This window comes from Macaca thibetana, chromosome 16 (assembly GCF_024542745.1).
Source record: "Macaca thibetana thibetana isolate TM-01 chromosome 16, ASM2454274v1, whole genome shotgun sequence".
Classification (NCBI taxonomy): domain Eukaryota; kingdom Metazoa; phylum Chordata; class Mammalia; order Primates; family Cercopithecidae; genus Macaca; species Macaca thibetana.
In genome coordinates, this window is record NC_065593.1 from 63,774,824 (window position 1) to 63,802,632 (window position 27,809).

The window sequence follows — 27,809 nt, forward strand, 5'->3', positions numbered from 1 at the left end:
TATTCCATTCTGAGTTATTATCTTGGAATATATATTTCTGATACAGTTAGTGGTTAAAGGATTTTGTTATTCACATTGTATATTTTATTTAATTATAATTTATATGTAAGAAGGCACATGTAGCTAGTGATTACTGTTTTGGACAGCACTGCCTTAAGGGATAACAAGGAAGTAGTTTAAATTAATATTCTTATTTTTATCCTAAAATTTTCTCTATGTAAATGCATGAGAAATAAGCAGAAAAGAAAGTAATAACTATTAGCTTAAGGGAATTTCTTTCTGAAAGCTAAGTGTGATACTGTCAGCAGAAAGGCTTTCTGGACACATACTATTGGTTTAGTCTAGTGTTAGATTTAACATATTCTTTCTTCTTTTTTCTACCCTTTAAAAATGTACGAACGTTTACTCACCCCTCTCTTGTTCCCTTTTATATTACAGTTGGAAAGACTTCAAATCATGCAATAGTTCTTGCCCAGCTCATCACTAAGGGGAAATGCTATGGATTACATGCTTTTATTGTACCTATTCGTGAAATTGGGACCCATAAGCCTTTGCCAGGTAAGAACTGTTCATCTGATGTTGAGATGAAAATGAAACTGAACACTTTCTTAAAAGGTAGAATGCCCAACTGAAGAGGTGGAGCGAAAGCCAGAAATTCCAGAGCATAAACATCTCATGACTGTCCTTTCATCTGTGGTAGGAATTACTGTTGGCGACATCGGCCCCAAATTTGGTTATGATGAGATAGACAATGGCTACCTCAAAATGGACAACTATCGTATTCCCAGAGAAAACATGCTGATGAAGTATGCCCAGGTATGTTTTGATAGAAAATAGAAGCAGAGGCATCAAACAGTGGGGTTGCAGTGGCTGTTGCTCACAATAGGGTTAGAATGGTCTGTTCTTTTAGAAGGTAATAACAGCCGGCACACTGGCATATTCCTGTTATCCCAGCACTTTGGGAGGCTGAGTGCATGGATGACTTGAGCCCAGGAGTTCAAGACCAGCCTGGGCAACATAGTGCGAACCCATCTCTACAAAAATTTAAAAAATCTAGCTGGGCATGGTAGCACACATGTGTAGTCCCAGCTACTTGGGAGACTGGGGTGGGAGGATCACTTGAGCGTGGGAGGTCCAGGCTTCAGTGAGCTGTGATTACGCCACACTGTACTCTAGCCTGGATGACAGTGAGACCTTGCCTCAAAAAAAAAAAAAATGCTGGGTGCGGTGGCTCACACCTGTAATTCCAGCACTTTGGGAGGCTGAGGCAGGAAGATCATGAGGTCAGGAGATGGAGACCATCCTGGCCAACCAATATGGTGAAACCCTGTCTCTACTAAAAATACAAAAAAATTAGCTGGGCGTGGTGGCGTGCGCCTGTAGTCCCAGCTACTCAGGAGGCTGAGGCAGGAGAATCTCTTGAATTCGGGAGGCAGAGGTTGCAGTGAGCAGAGATCGTGCCACTGCACTCCAGCTTGGCAACAGAGTGAGACTCTGTCTTATAAAAGGAGGTAATAAGGCCGGGCGCGATGGCTCATGCCTGTAGTCCCAGCACTTTGGGAGGCTGAGAAGGGCGGATCATGAGGTCAGGAATTCAAGACCAGCCTGACCAATATGGTGAAACCCTGTCTCTACTAAAAATACAAAGATTAGCTGGGTGTGATGGCATGTACCTGTAATCTCAGCTACTCAGGAGGCTGAGGCAGGAGAATCACTTGAACCCGGAAGGCAGAAGTTGCAGTAAGTCAAGATCGCACCACTGCCCTCCAGCCTGGGCAACACAGCGAGACTCTTGTCTCAAAAAAAAACAGGTAATAATGCATTTTTCCTTCCGATGCTTTTTTTTTTTTTTTTTTTTTTTGAGACGGAGTCTAGCTCTGTTGCCTGGGCTGCAGTGCAGTGGCTGGATCTCAGCTCACTGCAAGCTCCGCCTCCTGGGTTTACGCCATTCTCCTGCCTCAGCCTCCGAAGTAGCTGGGACTACAGGCGCCCGCCACCTCGCCCGGCTAGCTTTTTGTATTATTTAGTAGAGACGGGGTTTCACCGTGTTAGCCAGGATGGTCTCGATCTCCTGACCTCGTGATCCGCCCGTCTCGGCCTCCCAAAGTGCTGGGATTACAGGCTTTAGCCACCGCGCCCGGCCTTTTTTTTTTTTTTTTTTGAGAGAGAGTCTTGCTTTGTCACCCATGCAGTGGTGTGATCTTGGCTCACTGCAACCTCCGCCTCCTGGGTTCAAGCGATTCTCCTGCCTCAGCCTCCCGAGTAGCTGGGATTACAGGCATGCGGCACCACACCCAGCTAATTTTTTTGTATTTTTAGTAGAGGTGGGGTTTCACCCTGTTGGCTGGGCTGGTCTCGAACTCCTGACCTCAGGGGGCCCTCCTGCCTTGGCCTCTCAAAGTGCTAGGATTACAGGTGTGAGCCACTGTGCCTGGCATTTTTTTTTTTTTTTTTTTTGAGATGGAGTCTCACTCTGTCACCCAGGCTGGAGTGCAGTGGCACAATCTCAGCTCACTGCAACCTCCGCCTCCCGGGTTCAAATGATTCTCCTGTCTCAGCCTCCTGAGTAGCTGGGATTACAGGCACGTGCCACCACGCTCAGCTAATTTTTGTATTTTTAGTAGAGACGGGGTTTCACCATTTTGTTCAGCCTGGTCTCAAACTCCTGACCTCTTGATCTGTCCGCTTTGGCCTCCCAAAGTGCTGGAATTACAGGTGTGGTCATCATGCCCACTCTGATGCCGCTTTTACTGTGACAGTGAAATCAGAAGCAGTTAGCAGGGTTGAAGGATATATTTTGATTTGCTAAACCAATGATTCTCAAACTTGCATGCATTAGAATCACCTGGAAGGCCAGTTAAAGCCCAGATTGCTAGGCCCCACCCCGGAGTTTCTGATTCAGTTGGTCAGGGTGGGGACTAAGATGTAGTAGTTCATGCAAGTTGCCAGATGATGCTGATGCTGCTATTCCAGGGACTATACTTTGAGAATCACTGAACTGCCTCTTGGACTTAAAAAAAGGAAGCATCAGTCCCACGTTCTTCTTCCAGGTGAAGCCTGATGGCACATACGTGAAACCACTGAGTAACAAGCTGACTTACGGGACCATGGTGTTTGTCAGGTCCTTCCTTGTGGGAGAAGCTGCTCGGGCTCTGTCTAAGGCGTGCACCATTGCCATCCGATACAGCGCTGTGAGGCACCAGTCTGAAATCAAGCCAGGGTAAGGGTAGGGTCCTAGATGGGCTCAGTACCGAAAGCCTAGTTTTTACCCCATTCAGATCCCAGAATTCCCAAATGTCAATACAGAAGATGCATTGGCACTGCAAAATTGGCTAGGGTGATAACTGGGCCTGTAATTTTGTATCTAGGCTTCCTTTTCTTAAGAGGAAAGATAGAAATAACCACCCTTGCTATAATCAGTGACTGCCAAAAAAGAAAAAAAGAGAATACTTACCTTATTATTTTTAACCTTTTAAGAAAAGTAGTAGGCCGGGCGCGGTGGCTCAAGCCTGTAATCCCAGCACTTTGGGAGGCCGAGACGGGCGGATCACGAGGTCAGGAGATCGAGACCATCCTGGCTAACACCGTGAAACCCCGTCTCTACTAAAAATACAAAAAACTAGCCGGGCGAGGTGGCGGGCGCCTGTAGTCCCAGCTACTCCGGAGGCTGAGGCAGGAGAATGGCCTAAACCCGGGAGGCGGAGCTTGCAGTGAGCTGAGATCCGGCCACTGCACTCCAGCCCGGGTTACAGAGCAAGACTCTGTCTCAAAAAAAAAAAAAAAAAAAAAAAAAAGAAAAGTAGTAATAATATTACTTGAACTTTGTAAGTGAAATGTTCAACACATTAAAGGCAATTTGAAAGTTCGGATTACTACTAGCAACTATAAATTGTGCATGGTGAAAGTGACATTAAATTTGTTTCCCTTTTGCATTCATGGCCACAGTTTATTCCTACAACTGCCTTTCACTGATACTCCCTGATACTCTTTTTACTCTTAAGGAATAAAGAAATTGGCCAGGTGTGGTAGCTCACACCTGTAATCCCAGCACTTTGGGAGGCCGAGGCAAGATTACTTGAGCCTAGGAGTTTGAGGCCAACCTGAGCAACATAGCGAGACCCTGTCTCTATTTTCTTTCCTTTCCCTTTCCCTTTCCCTTTCCCTTTCCCTTTCCCTTTCCCTTTCCCTTTCCCTCCCCTCTCCTTAACTAATCTGTTAAGAGGAGAGGAGAGGCTGGGCACAGTGGGTCATGACTGTAATCTCAGCACTCTGGGAGGCCGAGGCGGGCGGATCACGAGGTAAGGAGTTCAAGACCAGTCTGACCAACATGGTGAAACCCTGTCTCCTTAACTAATCTGTTAAGATACAGATTGGGGCCGGGTGCGGTGGCTCAAGCCTATAATCCCAGCACTTTGGGAGGCCGAGATGAGTGGATCACGAGGTCAGGAGATCGAGACCATCCTGGCTAACACGGTGAAACCCCGTCTCTACTAAAAAAAATACAAAAAACTAGCCAGGCGAGGTGGCGGGCGCCTGTAGTCCCAGCTACTCGGGAGGCTGAGGCAGGAGAATGGCGTGAACCCGGGAGGCGGAGCTTGCAGTGAGCTGAGATCCGGCCACTGCACTTCAGCCTGGGCGACAGAGCGAGACTCCGTCTCAAAAAAAAAAAAAAAAAAAAAAGATACAGATTGGAGGTCTGAAGAAATGATCAACAGTACTCATGCCTTCTTGTCATCTATGAGGATCTATCAGGGCCCCAGCCCCTCTGCTGTGTATTCTAGCTCTTGAGGGAGAGCTCACCTGGCTGCACGGAGTTTATATGCTTCGGTTAGGCTTTCGGGGCTATTGATACCCACCATGGTCAGCCAGACTACTACCTGCTGTGGCTGGATGCGTTGACTGGGCAGGTCATTCAAATAGGACACCATGCCACACACCAACTTTCCTGAGTGCACCTGGTCATAACTTTTCATCAGGAACCTAAAAATCACCAGTAAACCTGCTTTTAGTAACTACTTTTTTTTTGTTTTGTTTTGCTTTTTCTTTTTTGAGATGGAGTTTCATTCTTGTTGCCTAGGCTGGATGGAGTGCAATGGCCAGATCTCAGCTCACTGCAACCTCCTCCTCTTAGGTTCAAATGAATGATTCTCCTGCCTCAGCCTCCCAAGTAGCTGGGACTACAGGCACCTGCCACCACGCCTGGCTAATTTTTAATATTTTTTTTTTTTTTAGTAGAGACAGAGTTTTACCATATTGGCTAGGCTGGTCTTGAACTCCTTACCTCGTAATCTGCCCGCCTCGGCCTCCCAAAGTGCTGAGATTACAGGAGTGAGCCACCACACCTGGCCTTTTTTTTTTTTTTTTTTTTTTTTTTTTTTGATGGAGTTTCACACTCTTGTTGCCCAGGATGGAGTGCAATGGCACAATCTTGGCTCACTGCAACCTCTGCTTCCCAGGTTCAAGTGATTCTTCTGCCTCAGCCTCCCAAGTTGCTGGGATTATAGGCATGTGCCACCATGCCTGGCTAATTTTTTTGTATTTTTTAGTAGAGACAGGGTTTGACCATGTTGGTTAGGCTGGTCTTGAACTCCTTACCTCGTGATTCCATCTCCCCTCCCCTTCCCTCTCCTTTTCGTCTTTTTTTTTTTTTTTTTTTTTTTGAGATGGATTCTCACTCTGTTGCCCAGGCCGGAGTGCAGTGGCGCGATCTCAGCTTGCTGCAGTCTCCGCCCCCTGAGTTCAAGTGATTCTCCTGTCTCAGCCTCCGAAGTAGCTGGGATTACAGGCGCACGCCACCATGCCCGGCTAATTTTTGTATTTTTAGTAGAGACAGGATTTCACCATGTTGGCCAGGCTGGTCTATTTTCAACAAAATTAAAAATTAATTAAATTTTAAAGCCAGGCGCAGTGGCTCACGCCTGTAATCCCAGCACTTTGGGAGGCCAAAGTGGGTGGATCACTTGAAGTCAGGAGTTCGAGACCAGCCTGGCCAACATAGTGAAACCCTACGTCTACTAAAAATACAAAACTTAGCCGGGTATAGTGGCGGGTGCCTGTAATTCCAGCTACTCGGGAGACTGAGGCAGGAGAATCACTTGAACCCAGGAAGTGGAGGTTGTAATGAGCCAAAATCACAACACTGCACTCCATCCTGGGTGATAAAGGGAGACTTCATCTCAAAAAATAATAATGATAATTACATTTTTAAAAAGGAATAAAGGAGTTGATACAATCAGACCCTTGCTAATTCTTACACTTCAAAATATTTAACACCCTCCATTGGGTGTTCTCCAAAATTGTGGTCAAAATACAGTGTATTCAGCCATCTGGTGAGCAGAGCTTTTCAGCATTGCCTTCTTACTGGGTTGTCTAGCGTTGGTTTTGTATGTTGCTATGAGCTATGGTTTTCTTAGTTATACTGGAAAGAATAGGACAGATATGGACTTTGCAGCTAGAAAATTCTGTCAACCTACACAGTACAAGGTAATTAGATCATGGTCTTAGGGAGCCAAATAGCCTAGGCACCATGGCTCATGCCTGTAATCCCAGCACTGTGGGAGGCTGACGCAGGAGAATCGCTTGAACCTGGGAGGTGGAGCTTGCAGTGAGCCAAGATCGCACCACTGCACTAAAGCCTGGGTGACAGAGGGAGACTCCATCGCAAAAAAAAAAAAAAAAAAAAACCCCAATTTCAATCTAAGACCTGACACATATGAGCTGTGTGACCTCAGGCAGATTCTTGACCTCTCGGTTTCCCATTTGTAAAATGGGGATAGTAATAGTAACTACCTCACAGTGCCCTTATAAGGACTAAATAAGTTAAAATATCAAGTGCTTAGATTAGAACCTGGCATATAGAAAGTTCTGTATAAACATTTACTTACTATTTTATTCTTTTTCTATGTCATGTAGTGAACCAGAACCGCAGATTTTGGATTTTCAAACCCAGCAGTATAAACTCTTTCCACTCCTGGCCACTGCCTATGCCTTCCAGTTTGTGGGTGCATACATGAAGGAGACCTATCACCGGATTAATGAAGGCATTGGTCAAGGGGACCTGAGTGAACTGCCTGAGGTACGAGTTTGGTCTCATTCACTCGTGGGTACCCTTCTGTTTCATGGTTGCCTGTTGGACGATGTCCAGAGATAACTAGATGTTGGGATTTCCTGAAAAGAATTATGTATTCTGAGAACTTCTTCTGGTTGAAAGTAGATCATATATGAAGAACTGTGGGGTTTGTTGTTAAGTATTTTTAGTGTTATCAGAAATATTGTACCATGTTGATTATTTGTCAATCAAGGAAATGTAAGTGGTGAATTTTTAGCCAAGTAGAGCAGCTCAGATGGGTGTGGGTAGTGTTCTCCATTCTTCTGGCCAGTCGGACAGCTGTGCTTCTTCAGTTTGCATGTGTGGCAGCTGTGTTTTGACAGTGGCCGGGATGTTAGAGGAGGGGTGTGTTTTCTCATTGGTTCTCGGGCTCTCCGCACTACAAATGTCCTGACAGATTTGTGCTTGTCCTCTTAGCTTCATGCCCTCACTGCTGGACTTAAGGCTTTCACCTCCTGGACTGCAAACACTGGCATCGAAGCATGTCGGATGGCTTGTGGTGGGCATGGCTATTCTCATTGCAGTGGTCTTCCAAATATTTATGTCAATTTCACCCCAAGCTGTACCTTTGAGGGAGAAAACACTGTCATGATGCTCCAGACGGCTAGGTGAGAGTCAAATCCGCAATTCCTCCCATCTGTTCATAAGAATGTTCTAGTCCTTTTCCTAGGTTCTTGTTCCCATGGTTTTTCGTCACCATATATATATATATTTGTTCCTGAAAGGTATACTTTTACCTTCCATTCTGACTCACTGTTTTTATTTCGTGGTGAGGCTAGAGAGTATGACGCACCTGTTAAATAGCTTGAAGTTGTATCAAGGGTAGAGTTACTGGGCTGGGCACAGTGGCTCATGACTAATCCCAGCACTTTGGGAGGCCGAGGCGGGCGGATCACAAGGTAAGGAGTTCAAGACCAGCCTGACCAACATGGTCAAACCCTGTCTCTACTAAAAAATACAAAAAAATTAGCCAGGCATGGTGGCGTATGCCTATAATTGCGGCTACTTGGGAGGCTGAGGCAGAAGAATCACTTGAACCTGGGAGGCAGAGGTTGCAGTGAGCCAAGATTGCGCCATTGCACTCCATCCTGGGCAACAAGAGTGAAAACTCCATCAAAAAAAAAAAAAAAAAAAAAAAAAGGCCAGGTGTGGTGGCTCACTCCTGTAATCTCAGCACTTTGGGAGGCCAAGCCAGGTGGATCACTTGAGGTCAGGAGTTAGAGACCAGCCTGGCCACCATGGTAAAACCCTGTCTCTACTAGGAAAAAAAATATTAAAAATTAGCCAGGCGTGGTGGCAGGTGCCTGTAGTCCCAGCTACTTGGGAGGCTGAGGCAGGAGAATCATTCATTTGAACCTGAGAGGAGGAGGTTGCAGTGAGCTGAGATCTGGCCATTGCACTTCATCCGGCCTAGGCAACAAGAGCAAAACTCCATCTCAAAAAAAAAAAAAAAGAAAAAGTAGTTACTAAAAGCATGTTTACTGGTGATTTTTAGGTTCCTGATGAAAAGTTATGACCAGGTGCACTCAGGAAAGTTGGTGTGTGGCATGGTGTCCTATTTGAATGACCTGCCCAGTCAACGCATCCAGCCACAGCAGGTAGCAGTCTGGCCGACCATGGTGGATATCAATAGCCCCGAAAGCTTAACCGAAGCATATAAACTCCGTGCAGCCAGGTGAGCTCTCCCTCAAGAGCTAGAATACGCAGCAGAGGGGCTGGGGCCCTGATAGATGACAAGAAGGCATGAGTACTGTTGATCATTTCCTCAGACCTCCAATCTGTGTCTTAACAGATTAGTAGAAATTGCTGCAAAAAACCTTCAAAAAGAAGTGATTCACAGAAAAAGCAAGGAGGTAGCATGGAACCTAACTTCTGTTGACCTTGTTCGAGCAAGTGAGGTCAGTGGTAGTTCTCTCTTTTTCCCCTTCCCTGCCCCGCAGCGTCCCGCATTTTCTGGTGCAGAAACCCTAGTCACTGTGTATTGAATCTTTTTCTAAGGTTCTCAAACTCAGGTGTTTTCTGTTTAATCTTAGGCACATTGCCACTATGTGGTAGTTAAGCTCTTTTCAGAAAAACTCCTCAAAATTCAAGATAAAGCCATTGAAGCTGTCTTAAGGAATTTATGTCTGCTCTATTCTCTGTATGGAATCAGTCAGAACGCAGGGGATTTCCTTCAGGTCAGTATTTTCTAAGTACAAGTCTTTTTTGTTGTTAAGAAAAGTAATTGTTGGCCGGGCGCGGGCAACCCTAGAGGCAGAGGTTGCAATGAGCACCACTGCACTCCAGCCTGGGCGACAGAGCAAGACTCTGTCTCAAAAAAGAAAGAAAAATAGCTGGGCGCAGTGGCTCACACCTGTAATCCCAGCACTTTGGGAGGCCAAGGCAGGTGGATCACCTGAGTTCGGGAGTTCAAGACCAGCCTGACAAACATGGAGAAACCCTGTCTCTACTAAAAATACAAAATTAGCCTGGCATGCTATTGCATGCTTGTAATCCCAGCTATTCGGGAGGCTGAGGGAGGAGAATCACTTGAACCCAGGAGGCAGAGATTGTGGTGAGCCAAGATCACGCCATTGCACTCCAGCCTGGGCAACAAGAGTGAAACTCAGTCTCAAAAAGAAAATTTGCTGTCTGCTTTATAGCTGTATATGCATATAATTATGTCTATCTGTATACATATATATGTTTTATTTGCTTATTTTGGTCTCTTTTAGGGGAACATCATGACAGAGTCTCAGATTATGCAAGTAAACCCGCGTGTAAAGGAGTTACTCACTCTTATTCGCTCAGATGCTGTTGCTTTGGTTGATGCATTTGATTTTCAGGATGTGACACTTGGCTCTGTGCTTGGCCGCTATGATGGAAATGTGTATGAAAACTTGTTTGAGTGGGCTAAGAACTCCCCACTGAACAAAACAGAGGTAAAAATCCAGTGTCTTTGCACCTTTTTAAAAGTCTTCACTTAAATATTGAAGCAGGAAAGACCTTTGGAAAGGGATTTATCTGTGAAAGCTCTGAAAGTACTGTGGCCACTTAGGACAGTCACTTTATTTGAGCAACAGGTTCAGAAGGGAACTGGGTTGATCCCACAGTAACCAGGGTCTTAATCAATTTCAATTTTTGATAATGAATTGAACATTTAAAAATATATATAAGCGGCCAGGCGCGGTGGCTCACGCCTGTAATCCCAGCACTTTGGGAGGCCGAGACGGGCGGATCACAAGGTCAGGAGATCAAGACCATCCTGGCTAACACAGTGAAACCCCGTCTCTACTAAAAATACAAAAAATTAGCCGGGCGTGGTAGCGGGCGCCTCTAGTCCCAGCTACTCGGGAGGCTGAGGCAGGAGAATGGCGTGAACCCAGGAGGCGGAGCTTGCAGTGAGCCAAGATCACGCCACTGCGCTCCAGCCTGGGTGACAGAGCAAAGGCTCCGTCTCAAAAAAAAAAAAAAAAAAAAAAAATATATATATATATATATATATATATATATAAGCTGGGCGCATTGGCTCACACCTGTAATCCCAGCACTTTGGGAGGCCAAGTGGGCGGATCACCTGAGGTCAGCAGTTCGAGACTAGCCTGGCTAAAATGATGAAACTCCGTCTCTACTAAAAATACAAAAAATCAGCCAGGCGGTAGTGGTGCACGCCTATAGTCCCAGCTACTTGGGAATTCTCCTGCCTCAGCTTGAACCCAGGACAACCCAGGAGGCGGAGGTTGCAGTGAGCCATGTTTGTGCCATTGCACTCCAGCCTGGGCGACAAGAGCAAAACTGTCACACACACAAAAAAGTATATATACACACACACACACAAATGGAATAAAATATACAAAAAGAGAATTCCATAGTGCTCTTTGGTACACCCTTTGTCTAGCAGCAATGACTGTCAACTCGTGGCCAGTTGTGTTTCATCTGGACCTTCATCCCCGTCCTCCTGGGGACTATTTTGAAATAAATCTAAGACATCAGGGCCAGACTCAATGACACACACCTGTAATTCCAGCACTCTGGGAGGCCAAGATGGGCAGATCACCTGAGGTCGGGAGTTTGAGACCAGCCTGACCAACATGGAGAAACCCTGTTTCTACTAAAAATACAAAATTAGCCGGGCATGGTGGCGCATGCCTGTAATCCCAGCTACTGGGGAGGCTGAGGCAGGAGAATTGCTTGAACCTGGGAGGCAGAGGTTGTGGTGAGCCGAGACCATACCATTGCACTCCAGCCTGGGCAACAAGAGCGAGGCTCCATTTCAAAAAAAAAATGGCCGGGCGTGGTGGCTCACACCTGTAATCCCAGCACTTTGGGAGGCCGAGGCGGGCAGATCACAAGGTCAGGAGATCGAGACCATCCTGGCTAACACGGTGAAACCCCATCTCTACTAAAAATACAAAAAATTGGCTGGGCGCGGTGGCTCAAGCCTGTAATCCCAGCACTTTGGGAGGCCGAGACGGGCGGATCACGAGGTCAGGAGATCGAGACCATCCTGGCTAGCACGGTGAAACCCCGTCTCTACTAAAAAATACAAAAAACTAGCCGGGTGAGGTGGCGGGCGCCTGTAGTCCCAGCTACTCGGGAGGCTGAGGCAGGAGAATGGCATAAACCTGGGAGGCGGAGCTTGCAGTGAGCTGAGATCCGGCCACTGCACTCCAGCCTGGGCGACAGAGCGAGACTCCATCTCAGGAAAAAAAAAAAAAAAAAAATAGCCGGGTGTGGTGGTGGGCGCCTGTAGTCCCAGCTACTCAGGAGGCTGAGGCAGGAGAATGGCGTGAACCCAGGAGGCAGAGCTTGCAGTGAGCCGAGATCGCGCCACTGCACTCCAGCCTGGGAGACAGAGTAAGACTCTGTCTCAAAATAAATAAATAAATAAATAAACTAAGACATCAGATAATTTTATCCATAAATAATTCAATGCATATCTCTGAAAGATAAGGACTCTGTAGTAATAACCACAGGCTGGCCACAGTGGTTCACGCCTGTAATCTTAGCACTTTGGGAGGCTGAGGTGGGTGGATGACTTGGGTTGAGGAGTTCTAGACCAACCTGGCCAACGTGGTAAACCCCCATCTCTACAAAAATTGGAAATAGCAGCCAGGTGTCATGGCACACACCTGTAGTTCTAGCAACTCAGGAGGCTGAGATGGGAAGATCACTGGAGCCTGGGAGGCAGAGGCTGTAGTTAGCCAAGATTGTGCCACTGCACTCCAGCCTGGGCAACAGAGTAGTACTCAGTCTCCAAAAAAAAAAAAAAAAAAAAGTATACTATTTAACATTACAAACTCTTTATTAGTAGTTCTTCTCTCTCCCTTTCCCACAGGTCCACGAATCTTACAAGCACCTGAAATCACTGCAGTCTAAGCTCTGAAGTGTCACAAGGACAAGTTTAATCTGCTCCAGAAAGCACCTGTGTGCAACTCGAATCTGTGTGGAATCTTTTTCGAATTCAAATAGCTATAGAGCAAATGATAAATTGACCCCTTTTTATAAATGGAGGGAAAAAAATGAACAGATTTCAGAGATTAAATGAAAAAAAAAGCAGATGTTTTAAGTGCAATTAACACTGAAAGAGACCTGTTAAACCATTCAGAAAAAGCTTAAGAAATGCAATATGACTTCCTTTTGTAATGCTGCTGATCCCAGTAGACTATGACTTTTGATAATTAGCAGAATTTAACTACTAAGTAGTTGATTATTTTCACATTTTAATTGCTAATCACTGGCTATATAAGTGTTTTTAAGCAAAGGTATTTTTGAAGTGGTGTAGAACCCTTCCAAGCTTTCCTCCTCGGTGTTCTACCAGACTTACCCTGGGACCTGGCTCAAAAGCAGGATTGAAGAAAAGGGACTGGGGGAAGGAAACTTATTGGAAAACTTGATGCAAATGAGTTTCTGCTTGGCACAGTCTCTGCCTGCTTGCTCTCCTTTGCTGATGGATTGCGTTTATCAAACTATTCATGCTAGCATTTTTCCAACAAGAGAACTTATTTCGCACAGGCTTGCTGTAGGATCATTGTCTCGTGTAATTAGGAATTTTCCATTTGAAGGATCGCTAAATGGTCACAGTAGTAGGAACTGTAGGGAGAGCTCTCAGCTGTAACTTTGGTGACCATATTAACTGGATTTTCTAGGACAATCAGATTTCAAATATTCTGTCATCTTGGCATAAGCCATTAAAAGCTGGGAGGTTACCATATTTGGCATTAAAAAAATGTCGCTTAAGTCACCTCACTCCCAGATGTAGCACAGGAAAACCCTTTGACACAAACCATGTGTTCTGATTTTTGGTTCAGAAAATATAATCATTGAAACGGTGAGGTGTTTTTTTTTTTTTTTTTTTTTTTTTTTTTTAAAAAAACAACTGGGAAAAAACAAAAACAAAAAACTATGGTTAGAAAAATGGAAGTTCCGTAGGTTCTATTTCTTACTATATGTATGGCTTTGTTTTCAGTATATTTCTAGGAGCTTTATCTGAATTGCTAATTGTCCTTTCAGCTGAAATCTAATTTACACAATCATTCTATATTTAAAGATTAAATACATCTCAATTAATTTTTTCTTAAAGTCAATGTAAGTCACTTTGGTTTTTTTTTGTTTTTTGTTTTTTGTTTTGCTTTTTAAAATCTGCGCCGTATGCCTCATGAAACCAGCTGTTCTAGAATCAGCCTTGAGAATATGGTTTAATTCCATGGAAACATAATTCCTCTCTTGGGACCTGACATAATATCTATCTATCCTGGGGAACTGGTAATATGAGACTTAGGTTACAGCAGAAATGCTACGTATTGACAAAAGCCTAAATCTTTCCACTGGTAAAACTAATTGATAATTGTGTTAAGATTGAAGATTAACCCTGAGTTAATCTCACTTGAGTCTATCTTGACAGTAGTTCAGATTCTGGAAAATGATAAACTGACCTGCTAGATGTAGAATTGTTTCAAAATTAGTGTTGAAATACCTTGTTCACAGATGAATATCTGGGCAGGATCTGAGGGTGTTTGGAATGACACCCCCCTAATCCATTTGCATAGATGGGATGTCTTTGCAGGTTTGAGGAGATCATCGACCTGCAGAGTCCCCTTTGACCCAGTACCTCAAGTTTTATTTAAAATCTAAATCTGGGGCCGGGTGCGGTGGCTCACACCTGTAATCCAAGCACTTTGGGAGGCCGAGACTGGTGGATCACCTGAGGTCAGGAGTTTGAAATCATCCTGGCCAACATGGTGAAATCCCATCTCTACTAAAAAAAAAAATACAAAAATTAGCTGGGCATGGTGGTGGCGCGTGCCTGTAGTCCCAGCTACTCAGGAGGCTGAGGCAGGAGAATCACTTGAACCGGGAGCGGGGTGGTGGAGGTTGCAGTAAGCCAAGATGACGTCACTGCACTCCAGCCTGGGTGGCTGAGCGAGACTCCGTCTCAAAAAATAATAAAATAAAATCTAAATCTGATGTTTGATGCTATTTTTATTAATATTGAAATATTCTGTCTTGAACTTTATTCAGTATAATCAAGAGTAAAGATACAGTAAACCTCGCTGATTTGTACTATTAAGAGAGAAAAAATATGCCACACAATTAAACTTAGGTTTAAATTATGAAGAAATTTAGAATATAGGTTTATTAGATTTAGGGAACACTAAGAATAAAAAAGGAAGGAGTGATACCTGCCTGAGTGGATAACTATAAATCAGCTGTAATTACTGCAGTTGTAGCAATAGTTGTGAGTGGCTCCAGTCACCTTAGGAGTCCTTGGAAGTACTTGGTACACATTTGTTGGCTGTACCTTAAAGAAAGTGGCAAGTCCAGTTCTCTCTACCACATTAGACTGCCACTGACAAGTTTGGGTCTGTTGGATTCAAAATTTTGTGAGCCATTTTCTTTTTTTTTTTTTTTGAGACGGAGTCTCGCTCTGTCACCCAGGCTGGAGTGCAGTGGCGCAATCTCGGCTCACTGCAAGCTCCACCTCCCGGGTTCACGCCATTCTCCGGCCTCAGCCTCCCGAGTAGCTGGGACTACAGGCGCCCGCCACTGCGCCCGGCTAATTTTTTTCTATTTTTAGTAGAGACGGGGTTTCACCATGGTCTCGATCTCCTGACCTTGTGATCCGCCCGCCTCGGCCTTCCAAAGTGCTGGGATTACAGGCGTGAGCCACCGCGCCCGGCCTGTGAGCCATTTTCACAAGCACAAAGATACATTTTAACCTTGTCTTCTCCAAAATTACTGAGTAAGAATTTTATTTTTTATTTTTATCTCTTTGAGACAGGGTATCACTCTGTCACCCAGACTGGAGTACAATGGTGGGATCTTGGCTCACTGTGACCTCTGCCTCCCGGGTTCAAATGGTCCACCCTCCTCAGTCTCCTGAGTAGCTGGGACCACAGGCACGTGCCCCCATGCCCGGCTAATTTGTTCTATTTTTTTGTAGAGACAGGGTTTTGCCATGTTGCCCAGGCTGGTCTCAGACTCCTGGGCTCAAGTGATCATCTTGCCTCAGACTCCCAAAGTGTGAGATTACAAGGTGTGAGCCACAGCACCTGGCCCAGAGTGAGTAGAATTAATGAGATTTTTGTGTGTGTGTCAGATAATACTAATTTAAGCCTTTTTTAAAAAAGTACTCTCAACCGAATACAAAATTGAAAATGTGAGGTTTAATAGAAATGTGTTGGCTATTTGTAATGGATTCTTCTTGCCCAAGTGTTTGGAGTTCTACTTTATGCTCTGTATTTAAAAATTAGTGACCTCAAAGCAGAGTTGGTGACATAGCCTTTGGGGCCCTCATGTTCTTGTCTTTAGAACATATCACTACTAAGTATCAGCTTATCTTCAGAACATTACAACATTCACTATGTGCATATGCTTTCTGAGAAGTCACCACTTGTAATTTCAGATCATATATACCTCTGCAATGGCGACTTCATTTTATAGTTCCTAAAGTTAACATGTTAGATCTTTTTTTTCCACCCCACAAGGGTCTCACTCTCACCCAGGCTGGAATGCAGTGGTGTGATTATAGCACACTTTGGCCACCAACTCTTGGACTCAAGTGATCCTCCTGCCTTGGACTCTTCTGAGAAGCTGGGATTACTGGTGTACACCACCACACCTGGCTAATTTTTTTTTTTTTTTTTTTTGGAGATAGGGTATGGCTATGTTGCCTTGGGCCGGTCGTGAACTCGTAGCCTCAGGTGATCTTCCCACCTCAGGCCTCCCAAAGGGTTGGGATTACAGGAGTGAGCTGCTGTGCTGGGCCAAAGTGTTACTTTTTTTTTTTTTTTTTTTTTTGAGACGGAGTCTTGCTCTGTCGCCCAGGCAGGAATGCAATGGTGCAATCTCAGCTTACTGCAATCTTCACCTCCCGGGTTCAAGCGATTCTCCCACCTCAGCCTCCTGAGTAGCTGGGATTACAGGCACCCACCATCGTGCTTGGCTAATTTTTGTATTTTGAGCAGAGATGGGGTTTCACTATGTTGGCCAGGTGATCTGCACACACCCCCCGCCACCTCCCAAAGTGCTGAGATTACAGGCATAAGCCACCGCGCCACCTCGCCCAGCCAACATGTTACATCTTAATTCTTGGATTTTCTTCACTGCAGGGCTTTGGGTGGAGAAATAAAACTCTTCAAATGCATAATCTTGGAGATCCTGTGAATCAATAATTCTTCAGACAACTGCGGCTCAAAATCCCTCCTCTATTTTCCGAGTTACTCCATCCATCTTATTAGCAAGTGAATTAGGTGTAGGTGGTCTGTAACACCTACACATCTTTGTATACATGTAGAGGGTATGCCTGGGATACACAGGTTGTCTTCAAGCAGTAGCTGCTACTACAGCTAGAGAGAAGAGGAGTGCAAAGAAATTGATGACCTGAGACCAAGAGTCTTGTTGATGTTCTGACTTAGATAAAGGTTTTGATCATTTTCATGAAACAATGCAGGAAAGTCATTTCTGCTGTTTATTTACTACGTTATTGGAGGATTAGAACAAGTCACACTGTAATGGACTAAAATGACTTATTTTAAAATACTGATGGTGTTTTTTTTTGGGTTTTTCTTGTTTTGTTTTTTTGTTTTTGAGACGCTGTCTTGCTCTTTCACCCAGGCCAGAGTGCAGTGGTGCAATCTTGGCTCACTGCAACCTCCGCCTCCTGGGTTCAAGCAGTTCTCCGCCTCAGCCTTCTGAGTAGCTGTGATTACAGGCGCCTGCTGCCATGCCCGTCTAATTTTTTTGTATTTTTAGCAGAGACGGGGTTTCACCAAGTTGGCCAGGCTCGTCTTGAACTCCTGACCTCGTGATCCACCCACCTCAGCCTCCCAAAGTGCTGGAATTACAGGCATGAGCCACTGCGCCCAGCCAGTGTTTTGCTTTTAACTGTGCACGCTTACTAAATTTTCCAGTACTTGATTCCTATGGTCCATGATAGTAAACACAGAAACATAATAAGGAACATTGTTAGAGTTACCAGATGTTAGCTGTTGCATATGTGCACCTTCCTAGATTCAAGGGTGTTTCTGCCTTAAGTTTAAGTGGGTCATTGGTTGTCTTGGGAAGATCATGGAAAATTGGGGATTTTTTAGACCAAAATATGTTTTGAGTGTTTCTTAGATTAGTAAATGTGTGATCTTCCACCTTCCACATTCAGACTGCGGACTACACTTCATAAATGCCTTTTAATTTCCAACTGTTACGGATTCAACTAAATGACTGTATGCCTTGGGAGCACATAATTACTTTGCTACCTTTTTCCGCCTTTGCTGTTGTGGCTTGAGTTTGGTTCATACCTGATAAGATGTATTTAGCATATGCTGTTACCCAGCCCTGGCTTGATGGTGTCCTGTGGGGGCAGAGGTGGGAGGACGAGGGGCACGGGGCCAGAGCATGTGAATGAATCATGGTTGGACAGCTGTGACCTGCCAGCACTGCGGGTAAGCCAAACTACAAACCTTTCTTTCCTCTGTGAAATTGAATAAACCTTAATAAAATTCATAATTAGCACATACTAGAAAAAATGTGACGTATCTTTTTGTGGGGTGACAGTATTGGGTTTCATTCTGGCTATACAGCTTTGATTGGATCATTAAACAGTTCGTCAGTCACTTCCCTCAAGCTTTGGGGTGTGGAATAAACACGGGTGAATTCGTGGATTCACCCGTCAACCTCCCAATATCAACACATTTCTCATGCCTCCGCGCCGGCCACGTGTCAGCCCTCAGAAGTGGGCAGGAGGAACTTTTAAGCGTCTCGGCAGTTCCCAAGAGGGCCTTTGAGCCTGCCGCCCTCTTCCTGGAGAGGCGTTGGGGCAGCTCCTAGCAACGTGCCCACCGCCGGCAGAGGCCCGGCCCCGCCAACGGCCGCGCGCGGCTCCCTGGGAGCTGTAGTTCCTCACGTCGTCCCTGTCTCCTCTGTGCGGGCAGGTGAGCAAACCGCCGACTACGACTCCCAGGATGCCTCGCGCCCGCCTTTCCGCGGGAGGCCGGACGGCTGAGGGTGGCAGCAGCGGCTGGAAGCGGGAGGCCTGGCCGGGCTGGGCGACCTGAATGGAGCCGGGGCCGGTGCTGGTCCCAGCGGCCGCACCTCCGGGGACACGGCGCGTAACGGGAAGCTTCAGGGGCTGGGAGCATTACAGGCTCGGGGGCCATATAGGCCGGGCGCTCAGAAGGGTGACGCATTGAGGGGCGCGGAGTCTCGGGACGGAGGGGACGGAGGGGCTACTCCGGTTAGGGGTCTTGTTTAGGGGTGGTCTCGGGATCTGTAAAACGCCTGGCATGGAGTCGGCTGAATAGAGGTAGGGACGGGGTTACACTGTAGCCCTTTGGCCTTGGCAAACCACGCCTAGAAAATCCCCATAGTTTGAAGCCCGTACAGGATTGATAGGAGATGCCAGAAGTTCCATGATGTGTTATGGGACACATTTGGACTTGTAGGTCGTGATGTCGCCATTGCAGAGAAAAAGAAACACAAAGCCGGGCACGGTGGCTCATGCCTGTAATCCCAACACTTCGGGAGGCCAAGGCGGGAGGATCACTCGAGGCCAGGCGTTTGGGACGACCCTGGGCAACGTAGGGAGACCCGTCTCCACAAAAAAGTTTTAAAATTTGCCGGACATGGTGGCGTGTGCCTGTGGTCCCAGCTGCTAGGGAGGCTGAGATTGGAGGATCGCCTGAGCCCAAGGAGGTCGAGGCTGCAGTGATCTGAGAGCTGTGATCGCGCCACTGCACTCCAGCCTGGGCAACAGTGAGACCGTGTCTGGAAAAAAGAAAGAAAGAAAGAAGGCCAGGCGCGGTGGCTCACACCTGTAATCCCAGCACTTTGGGAGGCCGAGGCAGGCAGATCACGAGGTCAGGAGTTCAAGACCAGCCTGGCCAACAGTGAAACCCCGTCTCTACTAAAAATACAAAAATTAACTGGGCATGGTGGTGCACGCCTGTATTCTCAGCTACTCGGGAGGCTGAGGCAGGAGATTCGCTTGAACCCGGGAGGCTGAGGTTACGGTGAGCCAAGATTGCACCACTGCACTCTAGCCTAGGCAACAGAAGCAAGACTCCATCTAAAAAAAAAAAAAAAAAAGAAAACACATGTATTCAATTATTCAAGGTGGACTCTGTAGGTAAGCCCAGATAACCCTTGCATTCCAATAACAGGACAGGCCAACACCTGGGACAGAGAGAGGACCCCTCTGACTCCTTTCTTCCAGGACATCCTGTAGGTGGGTTTTGGTAAAGTGGAGGAGGGGGAGGGAGAGAGCTAATTCCGAAGAAAACTGTTCTCAATGGGTCAGATTTACTGCCTATGTAAAGGGAAATATTTCCACTGTCAGTGAAAATCGTGTTGCTGGATGTGGTGGCTCATACCTGTAATCCCAGCACTTTGGAAGACCAACACAGGAGGATTGCTTGAGCCCCAGAGTTCAATAGCAACCTGGGTAACACAGTGAGACCCCATCTCTAAAAAAAGATTTTACAAAGAAAAAGAATATCAAAGAGTAACCAGAGCTCACACCTGCTTTTGTGCTAAATGCTGCCTAGAAAGTAGTCATGGGTGCTGCCTGGGAAAGGGTTTCAGCCTTGGTGCCAGGTACCCACCTCCTTTCTGAAATGAGTACTTGCCACTTGCCGCATCAGCTTTCAGGGTAAGGGATCATGGCCACTGCCCTTTTTTCTTTTTTTTTTTTTTTTTTTTTTTTTTTTTTTTTGAGACGGAGTCTCACGCTGTTGCCCAGGCTGGAGTGCAGTGGCGCGATCTCGGCTCACTGCAAGCTCCGCCTCCTGGGTTCACGCCATTCTCCTGCCTCAGCCTCCTGAGTAGCTAGGACTACAGGTGCCCGCCACCGCGCCCGGCTAATTTTTTGTATTTTTAGTAGAGACGGGGTTTCACTGTGGTCTCGATCTCCTGACCTTGTGATCCGCCTGCCTCGGCCTCCCAAAGTGCTGGGATTACAGGCTTGAGCCACCGCGCCCGGCCAACTGCCCTTTTTTCAAGTAATCTGAAAGCTTTAGAAAGCCCGTTAAGTTCTCCAGAGCACTTTTTTTTTTTTTTTTTTTTTTTTTTTTTTTTTTTTTTTGAGACAGAGTCTCACGTGTTGCCCAGGCTGGAGTGCAGTGGGGCGATCTTGGCTCACTGCAACCTTCTCCTGGGTTCAAGCGAGTCTCCTGCCTCAGCCTCCTGAGTAGCTGAGATTACAGGCATGTGCCACCACGCCCAGATAGTTTTTGTATTTTTAGTAGAGACAACATTTCACCATGTTGGTCAGGCTGGTCTTGAACTCCTGACCTCAAGTGATCTGCCCACCTCAGCTTCCCAAAGTGCTGGGATAACAGGTGTGAGCCACCGCGCCCAGCCTGAGAGTACTTTGTTCCTCTTCTGAAGTGCATCCCCTATAAGGAATTTTTAATTTATGGAAATGGGTTTTACCTCTTGAATGGGCAAAGTGAGAGAAGCTTTGATAAACCTTGGATTCATGCTCTGTTAAACCATCTTTTTTTTTTTTTTTTTTGAGATGGAGTCTTGCTCTGTTGCCTAGGCTAGAATGCATAGCATGATCTCAGCTCACTGCAACTTCCGTCTAGCGGGTTCAAGCGATTCTCCTGCCTCAGCCTGCCAAGTAGCTGGGTGCCCACCACCACACCCAGCTAATTTTTTGTATTTTTTGGTAGAGATGGGGTTTTACCATGTTGGCCAAGCTGGTCACAAACTCCTGACCTCAGGTGATCCACCTGCCTCAGCCTCCCAAAGAGTTCTGGGATTACAGGTGTGAGCCACTGCGCCCTGTCTCTCTCTCTTTTTTTTTTTTTTTTTTTTTTTTGAGACGGAGTCTCACTCTGTCTCCTAGGTTGGCACAGTCTCAGCTCACTGCAGCCTCCACATCCCAAGTTCAAACGAGTCTAGTGCCTCAGCCTCCTGAGTAGCTGGCATTACAGATGTGCACTACCACGCCCAGCTAATTTTTGTGTTTTTAGTAGAGACAGGGTTTCACCATGTTGGCCAGGGTGGTCTTGAACTCTTGACCTCAAGTGATCTACCCGCCTCGGCCTCTAAAAGCGTTACAGGTGTGAGCCACGGCGCCCAGCCAAAGCTACATCATTTTTAAGCAACCACTTTAATTTTCTTCATTAGGGAGTATGAGCCTGATGTGGGCAGAATCCAGATGAGCTGGCCAGTGCTGTGAAGGAGCTGCGAGCGCCCCCGAGAGCCGTGAGATGGTAGGCAGAGTTCAGAGTAAGATGCATGGAAAGCAAACATGCCTCCCATCCTACACCCCCAAAGATCTTGACTGCATGCAACACTCTGGGGGCTGGGCAGCAAGGACCAGGATGGAGACCCTGGAGAAGAGTGACAGGAGGTGGCATTGATACCAAACTTTCGACGACCAAGTTTTCTTCTGAGCCTCTGAGTGTCCGGCTGGAAGCGTTTTTAAGTGTCTGTCACTGGTATTGAATCAGGGGCATGGAATAGAAGACATTTCCGGTGACAGACATCTCGACTGGGAGGGTTTGCATGTCGTGTCTGGGATAGGAATGACTTCTGCCCACCCATTGGTACCCATCACTGGTTAGTGGGGCTGTGTCCACGCTGCAATGAGTCAGTTCTCAGAAAATACAGGAACGCATAAAGGACTTAACATCTCTAAATGCCATTGGTGCTCCTGCCTCTGGTGACTTGGCAAAAGGCAATGCAATTCATTCTGCATTGCCAGTTTCCACCTGTGTTCACTGTTTGGTATTCTTGATGTGATTTGTTTTTCCCATTTTAGGCGCCAAAAACCAAGAAGGGATGGAAAGGTGAGTGGAGAGATGGAACATTACCCTTAAGCCAAATATATATATCTTTTTCCCCTTTGGTCCTGGAACAATGAAATGTGTGTTTATTTAAATGTTTTTGGGCCAGGCATGGTGGCTCATGCCTGTAATCCCAGCACTTTGGGAGGCTGAGGCGGGTGGATCATGAGGTCAGTAGATCGAGACCATCCTGGCTAACATGGTGAAACCCCGTCTCTACTAAAAATACAAAAAATTAGCTGGGCATGGTGGCAGGCACCTGTAGTCCCAGCTGCTTGGGAGGCTGAGACAGGAGAATGGTGTGAACCCGGGAGGCGGAGCTTGCAGTGAGCCAAGATTGCACCACTGCACTCCAGCCTGGGCAACAGAGCGAGACTCCGTCTCAGAAAAAAAAAAAAAGTGTTTTTGATGAGAGTCTTACTATGCTTCCCATTTTTCCATAGGCAGCCTTGGTCTTCCTTATGCTGCCTCACTGGTCCTCAGAGAAGTTCAGACATAAATAAGATATGGGGTTGTGGAAAAAATCCTTCTCCTTGGGCTCTGTATCCAGAAATATGTGGTTGGGATTCAGGGTGGGAAAACTGGGGAGGGAAACGAATTTGGTATTCATACTTAGGTTCCCCCACATGCCTCCATCAGAAAGTGGCCATTGATGAGGACGTCCAGACCAGTTCTGGGGGATCTTAGATGGAAGGGTACAAGGAACCTACTTGTCTGAAAGTAGCTTCCATGTGCCTAGAAATCTTGAGTACTCTTCCCAAAGAGCCGCACTGGGCTGTGTTCAAGATCTGGAAGACTGATCTTTGGCCAGTGTGTCATGGTAGACAGGTAGAATATAGGTTCTCCTGAAAATCTGCACCATCATTCTTTGAGATAGTTTTTTCTTTTTTTTAAAATTAGACGGAGTCTTGTTCTGTTGCCCGGGCTAGAGTGCAATGGCACGATCTCAGATCACTGCAACCTCTGCCTCCCAGGTTCAAGCGATTCTCCTGCCTCAGCCTCCCCAGTAACTGGGATTACAGGCATGCGCCACCGTGCCTGGCTAATTTTGTTTGTTTGTTTGTTTGTTTGTTTTTGAGATGGCATCTTGCTCTGTCACCCAGGCTGGAATGCAGTGACGCGATCTCGGTTCACTGCAACCTCTGCCTCCCAGGTTCAAGCAATTCTCTTGCCTTAGCCTTCCTAGTAGCTGGGATTACAGACATGTGCCACCATGCCCAGCTAATTTTTTGGAGTTGTTTTTTTTTTTTTTTTTTTTCCTGAGGTGGCTTCTTGCTCTGTTGCCCAGGCTGGAGTGCAGTGGTGCAATCTCGGCTCACTACAACCTCAGCAACCCAGGTTCAAGTGATTCTCCTGCCTCAGCCTCCCAAGTACCTGGGACTACAGGCGCCCGCCACCACGCCTGGCTAATTTTTTGTATTTTTAGGAGAGACAGGGTTTCACCGCGTTAGCCAGGATGGTCTTGATCTCCTGACCTCATGATCCACCTGCCTCAGCCTCCCAAAGTGCTGGGATTACAGGCGTGTGCCACTGCGCCCAGCATTTTTTTGTATTTTTAGTAGAGACGGAGTTTCGCTATGTTGGTCAGGCTGGTCTCAAACTCCTAACTTCAGGAGATCCACCTGCCTCGGCCTCCCAAAGTGCTGGCATTGCAGGTGTGAGCCACTGTACCCGGCCTGAGATAGTTATTTTAAATTTCTGCCTCGGGGTATTTCAGCAAGGCTTTGTGACTTGTTGCCAGAGACATAAAACATCTCGTGGCCAGTGAAAGGAGAGCTAAGCCTAAGTCTCAAGATCTGAAAGCTCTGACGCCTTCTGGCGAGTCTCAAGCCTTGAGGTTTATTAAGGGTCACTCTTCTTTCCTCCTGAAGTCATGACAGTCCCTTTTCTGTTCCAGGCTCCATTGATGATTTACTTGGTGACCTTCTAGGGGATGATAGTAAGTGTGCCTTGCCCAGAATTTGGGCTGCTGCTGTTGCTTTTTTTTCCTTACTCTGTTGCCCAGGCTGGTCCCACACTTCTGGACTCAAATGGATCCTCCCGCCTCCTGAACCAAAGTGCTAGGATTATAGGCATGAGCCACTACACCCGGCCTTTTTAAAAAATTGAGATATACACGTCTGTAATCCCAGCACTCTGGGAGGCCGAGGAGGGCCAATCACGAGGTCAGGAGTTCAAGACCAGCCCGAACAACATGGTGAAACCCTGTCTCTACTAAAAATACAAAAAAATTAGTTGGGCATAGTGGCGGGCGCCTGTAATCCCAGCTACTCGGGAGGCCGAGTCAGGAGAATCACTTGAACCCAGGAGGCGGAGGTTGCAGTGAGCCAAGATTGAACCACTGCACTCCAGCCCATGCGACAGAGCAAGACTCTGTCTCAAAAAAAAAAAAAAGAATTGAGATATAATTTATATAGCATAAAGTCCACGCCTGTAAAGTATACAACTCAGTGGTTTTAGAATATTCACAAAGTTGTACAACCATCACCACTACCTAATTCCAGAACATTCTCTATCACCCTGTAAAGAAGCCCTATGCCCATTAGTAGTCAATTTCATTCTCTCCTCCCTCCAACGTTAGGCAACCACTTATTATTTACTCTCTGTCTCTATGGATTTGCCTATTGTGGACACTTGAATGGAATCACACAGCATCTTACTTTTTTTTTTTTTTGAGACAGAGTTTCGTTCTTGTTGCCCAGGCTGGAGTGCAATGGCACGATCTCGGCTCCCTGCAACCTCCACCTCTCAGGTTCAAGCAATTCTGCCTCAGCCTCCTGAGTAGCTGGGATTACAGGCGGTCACCATCATGCCCGGCTAATTTTGTATTTTTAGTAGAAACGGGAGTTTCTCCATGTTGGTCAGGCTGGTCTCGAACTCCCAACCTCAGGTGATCCGCCAGTCTCGGCCTCCCAAAGTGCTGGGATTACAGGTGTTGAGCCACCATGCCCGGCCAGCATCTTACCTTTACATCTAGCTTTTTTTTTTTTTTTTTTTTTTTGTAACAGAGTCTCACTGTGTCACCCTGGCTAGAGTGCAGTGGCGTGATCTCGGCTCTGCCTCTGCCTCTGCCTCCTGAGTTCAAGCGATTCTCCTGCCTCAGCTTCCCGAGTAGCTGGGACTATAGGCACACACAACCACAACCAGCTAATTTTTGTATTTTTAGTAGAGATGGGCTTTCACCATGTTGGCCAGGCTGATCTCGAACTCCTGGCCTCAGTCACCTGCCTCAGCCTCCCAAAGTGTTGGGATTACAAGTGTGAGCCACCGTGCCCAGCACACATAGCTTCTCTGATGTAGCATAATATTTTCCGACTTTTATCCAAGTTTTATCCACACTGTAGCATGAATCAGTACTTTATAACTTTTTTATGGCTAGATAATGTTCCATTGTGTGGATAAATCACATTTTGTTTATCCCTTCATCAGTTGACGGATATCTGAGATATTTCCGCATTTTGGCTGTTATGAATAATGCAGTTATGAATGTTTGTGTACTAGTTTTTGGGCGGACATGTGTCTTCAGTTCATTTGGAATTCCTGGACCATATGGCAACTGTATGTTTAACTTTTTGAGGAGACTGCTTTTCCACAGCAGCTGTGCCGTTTTACATCCCACCAGCAATGTAAAGCAATGTAGTTCCTCTACGTCCTTGCTAATACTTATTTTCCTTCTTTTTGATTATTGCCATCCTAGAGGGTGTAAAGTGGGTATCTCATGGTAGTTTTGATGTGCATTTCCCTAATGACTAATGAGGTTCAGCATCTTTTCATGTGTTTATTGGTCATGTGTATATCTTTGGAGAAATGTCTGTTCAGATCCTTTGCCCCTTTTTAATTGGGTAACTTGTCTTTTTATTGTTGAGTTATAAGAGTTCCTGGTAGATTCTGGATGCCAATCCATATTATTTGTGTTCGTGTTGGTCTGTTAAGGATCATGATTTTGGCCGGGCGCGGTGGCTCACGCCTGTAATCCCAGCACTTTGGGAGGCCGAGACGGGCGGATCACAAGGTCAGGAGATCGAGACCACGGTGAAACCCCGTCTCTACTAAAAATACAAAAAATTAGCCGGGCGCGGTGGCGAGTGCCTGTAGTCCCAGCTACTCAGGAGGCTGAGGCAGGAGAATGGCGTGAACCCGGGAGGCGGAGCTTGCAGTGAGCCGAGATCGCGCCACTGCACTCCAGCCTGGGCGACAGAGCGAGACTTCGTCTCAAAAAAAAAAAAAAAAAAGGATCATGGTTTCATGGTCATGTAAAGCTCACCAGGGACAGAGAGACAGGTTTCCCCTGCCTGGTCCCAGAGAACCCACAAAACTCCTGTCACCCAGGCTGGAGTGCAGTGGTGCAATCTCTGCTCACTGCAATCTCTGCCTCCCGATTCAAGCGATTCTCCTGCCTCAGCCTCCTGAGTAGCTGGGATTATAGACACCCACCACCACGCCTGGCTAATGTATTCCAGCCTGCAGTTTTGGGCTGTGGAAAAGCAGTTGTTCCTCATACATTTCCTTGGGGTGCAGTTGGGTTGGGTTGGGTTGGGTTGGGTTAGGTTGGGTTGGGTTGGGTTGGGTTCAGTTGCATTGGGTTGGGTTGGGTTGGGTTCAGTTGCATTGGGTTGGGTTGGGTTGGGTTGGGCTCTTCATTTGGTATTCGGCACTTAGGGTTGACTTCCTCCTTGGAAATGTACTACCCTCTCTCCCATTCAGGTTTTCCAAGGGGTGACATTGGGACCTGCCTATGGGGCCAGATTTCTTCCTCCTAACACAGAGACAGCTTGGGAAGGGAGCTTGCCAGCCTTTGCATCTTGACTCCAGGTCCCTTTAGCTGAATGACACGTTTTCTCTTTTCTTTTTTTCCAGTGACACTACCTGAGAAGCCTGTTAAACTAGCTTCACATACCAGAGACACTACAGGTGTATCTCAGATGTTCCCTTCTTCAAAGGCTAGAACAAAGTAAGGGCAGGGTCGGCCTGGGTATCCATGGACCTACTTCAGTCTAAATGCTCTTTGCCCCTCCACCCCCCACTTTCTACTTCACACTTGCTCGCCATTTTTTTTTTTTTTAAGAGAGTCTCTGTCGCCCAGGCTGGAGTGCAGAGGCACAGTCTCAGCTCACTGCAACCTCCGCCACCCCGGTTCAAGCAATTCTCCTGTCTCAGCCTCCCGAGTAGCTGGGACTACAGGTGCCCACCACCACACCCAGCTAATTTTTATATTTTTCATGGAGATGAGGTTTCACTATATTAGTCAAGCTGGTCTCAAACTGACCTCAGGTGATCCGCCCACCTCGGCCTCCCAAAGTGCTGGGATTACAGGCGTCAGCCCCTGCGCCCAGCCTATTGTTTTTAACAATTTGTTTTTAAGCAGTTCTACTGCTAACAAAGTTGGAAATCACTGCATCAGCAGGCTTGTGATATTCTTTTTTTTTTTTTTT

At 46.5% G+C, this 27,809-nt stretch overlaps 4 protein-coding genes across 12 annotated transcripts in view; 2 read left to right on the forward strand and 2 right to left on the reverse strand.

The window, feature by feature from the left end:
• Positions 1 to 13,669, forward strand: part of ACOX1 (acyl-CoA oxidase 1) — a 37,155-nt gene extending 23,486 nt beyond the window's left edge. For all 3 annotated transcript variants that reach the window (XM_050764263.1, XM_050764265.1, XM_050764266.1), the window contains exons 5-14: positions 439 to 558; positions 701 to 816; positions 3,051 to 3,220; positions 6,913 to 7,075; positions 7,526 to 7,716; positions 8,604 to 8,783; positions 8,901 to 9,006; positions 9,142 to 9,285; positions 9,823 to 10,029; positions 12,426 to 13,669. In XM_050764263.1, coding sequence (XP_050620220.1) covers positions 439 to 558; positions 701 to 816; positions 3,051 to 3,220; positions 6,913 to 7,075; positions 7,526 to 7,716; positions 8,604 to 8,783; positions 8,901 to 9,006; positions 9,142 to 9,285; positions 9,823 to 10,029; positions 12,426 to 12,473 — 1,445 coding nt within the window. In that variant the 3' untranslated portion in view covers positions 12,474 to 13,669. The remainder of the gene's footprint in view (positions 1 to 438; positions 559 to 700; positions 817 to 3,050; positions 3,221 to 6,912; positions 7,076 to 7,525; positions 7,717 to 8,603; positions 8,784 to 8,900; positions 9,007 to 9,141; positions 9,286 to 9,822; positions 10,030 to 12,425) is intronic.
• Positions 1 to 27,809, reverse strand: part of UBALD2 (UBA like domain containing 2) — a 468,792-nt gene that overhangs the window by 331,170 nt on the left and 109,813 nt on the right. The gene's annotated exons all lie outside the window — the stretch shown is intronic.
• LOC126939213 (CST complex subunit TEN1) overlaps positions 1 to 27,809 on the reverse strand; it is a 224,897-nt gene that overhangs the window by 54,719 nt on the left and 142,369 nt on the right. The window lies entirely within an intron of this gene.
• Positions 18,545 to 27,809, forward strand: part of FBF1 (Fas binding factor 1) — a 31,704-nt gene continuing 22,439 nt past the window's right edge. For 2 of the 7 annotated variants that reach the window (XM_050764183.1, XM_050764182.1), the window contains exons 1-5: positions 18,545 to 19,808; positions 21,716 to 21,801; positions 22,353 to 22,380; positions 24,275 to 24,316; positions 27,235 to 27,328. In XM_050764183.1, coding sequence (XP_050620140.1) covers positions 21,799 to 21,801; positions 22,353 to 22,380; positions 24,275 to 24,316; positions 27,235 to 27,328 — 167 coding nt within the window. In that variant the 5' untranslated portion in view covers positions 18,545 to 19,808; positions 21,716 to 21,798. Of the gene's footprint in view, positions 19,809 to 19,919; positions 20,033 to 21,715; positions 21,802 to 22,352; positions 22,381 to 24,274; positions 24,317 to 27,234; positions 27,329 to 27,809 lie in introns of those variants that run through there. The other 5 variants (XM_050764177.1, XM_050764179.1, XM_050764180.1 and 2 more) reach the window with 5 other exon arrangements.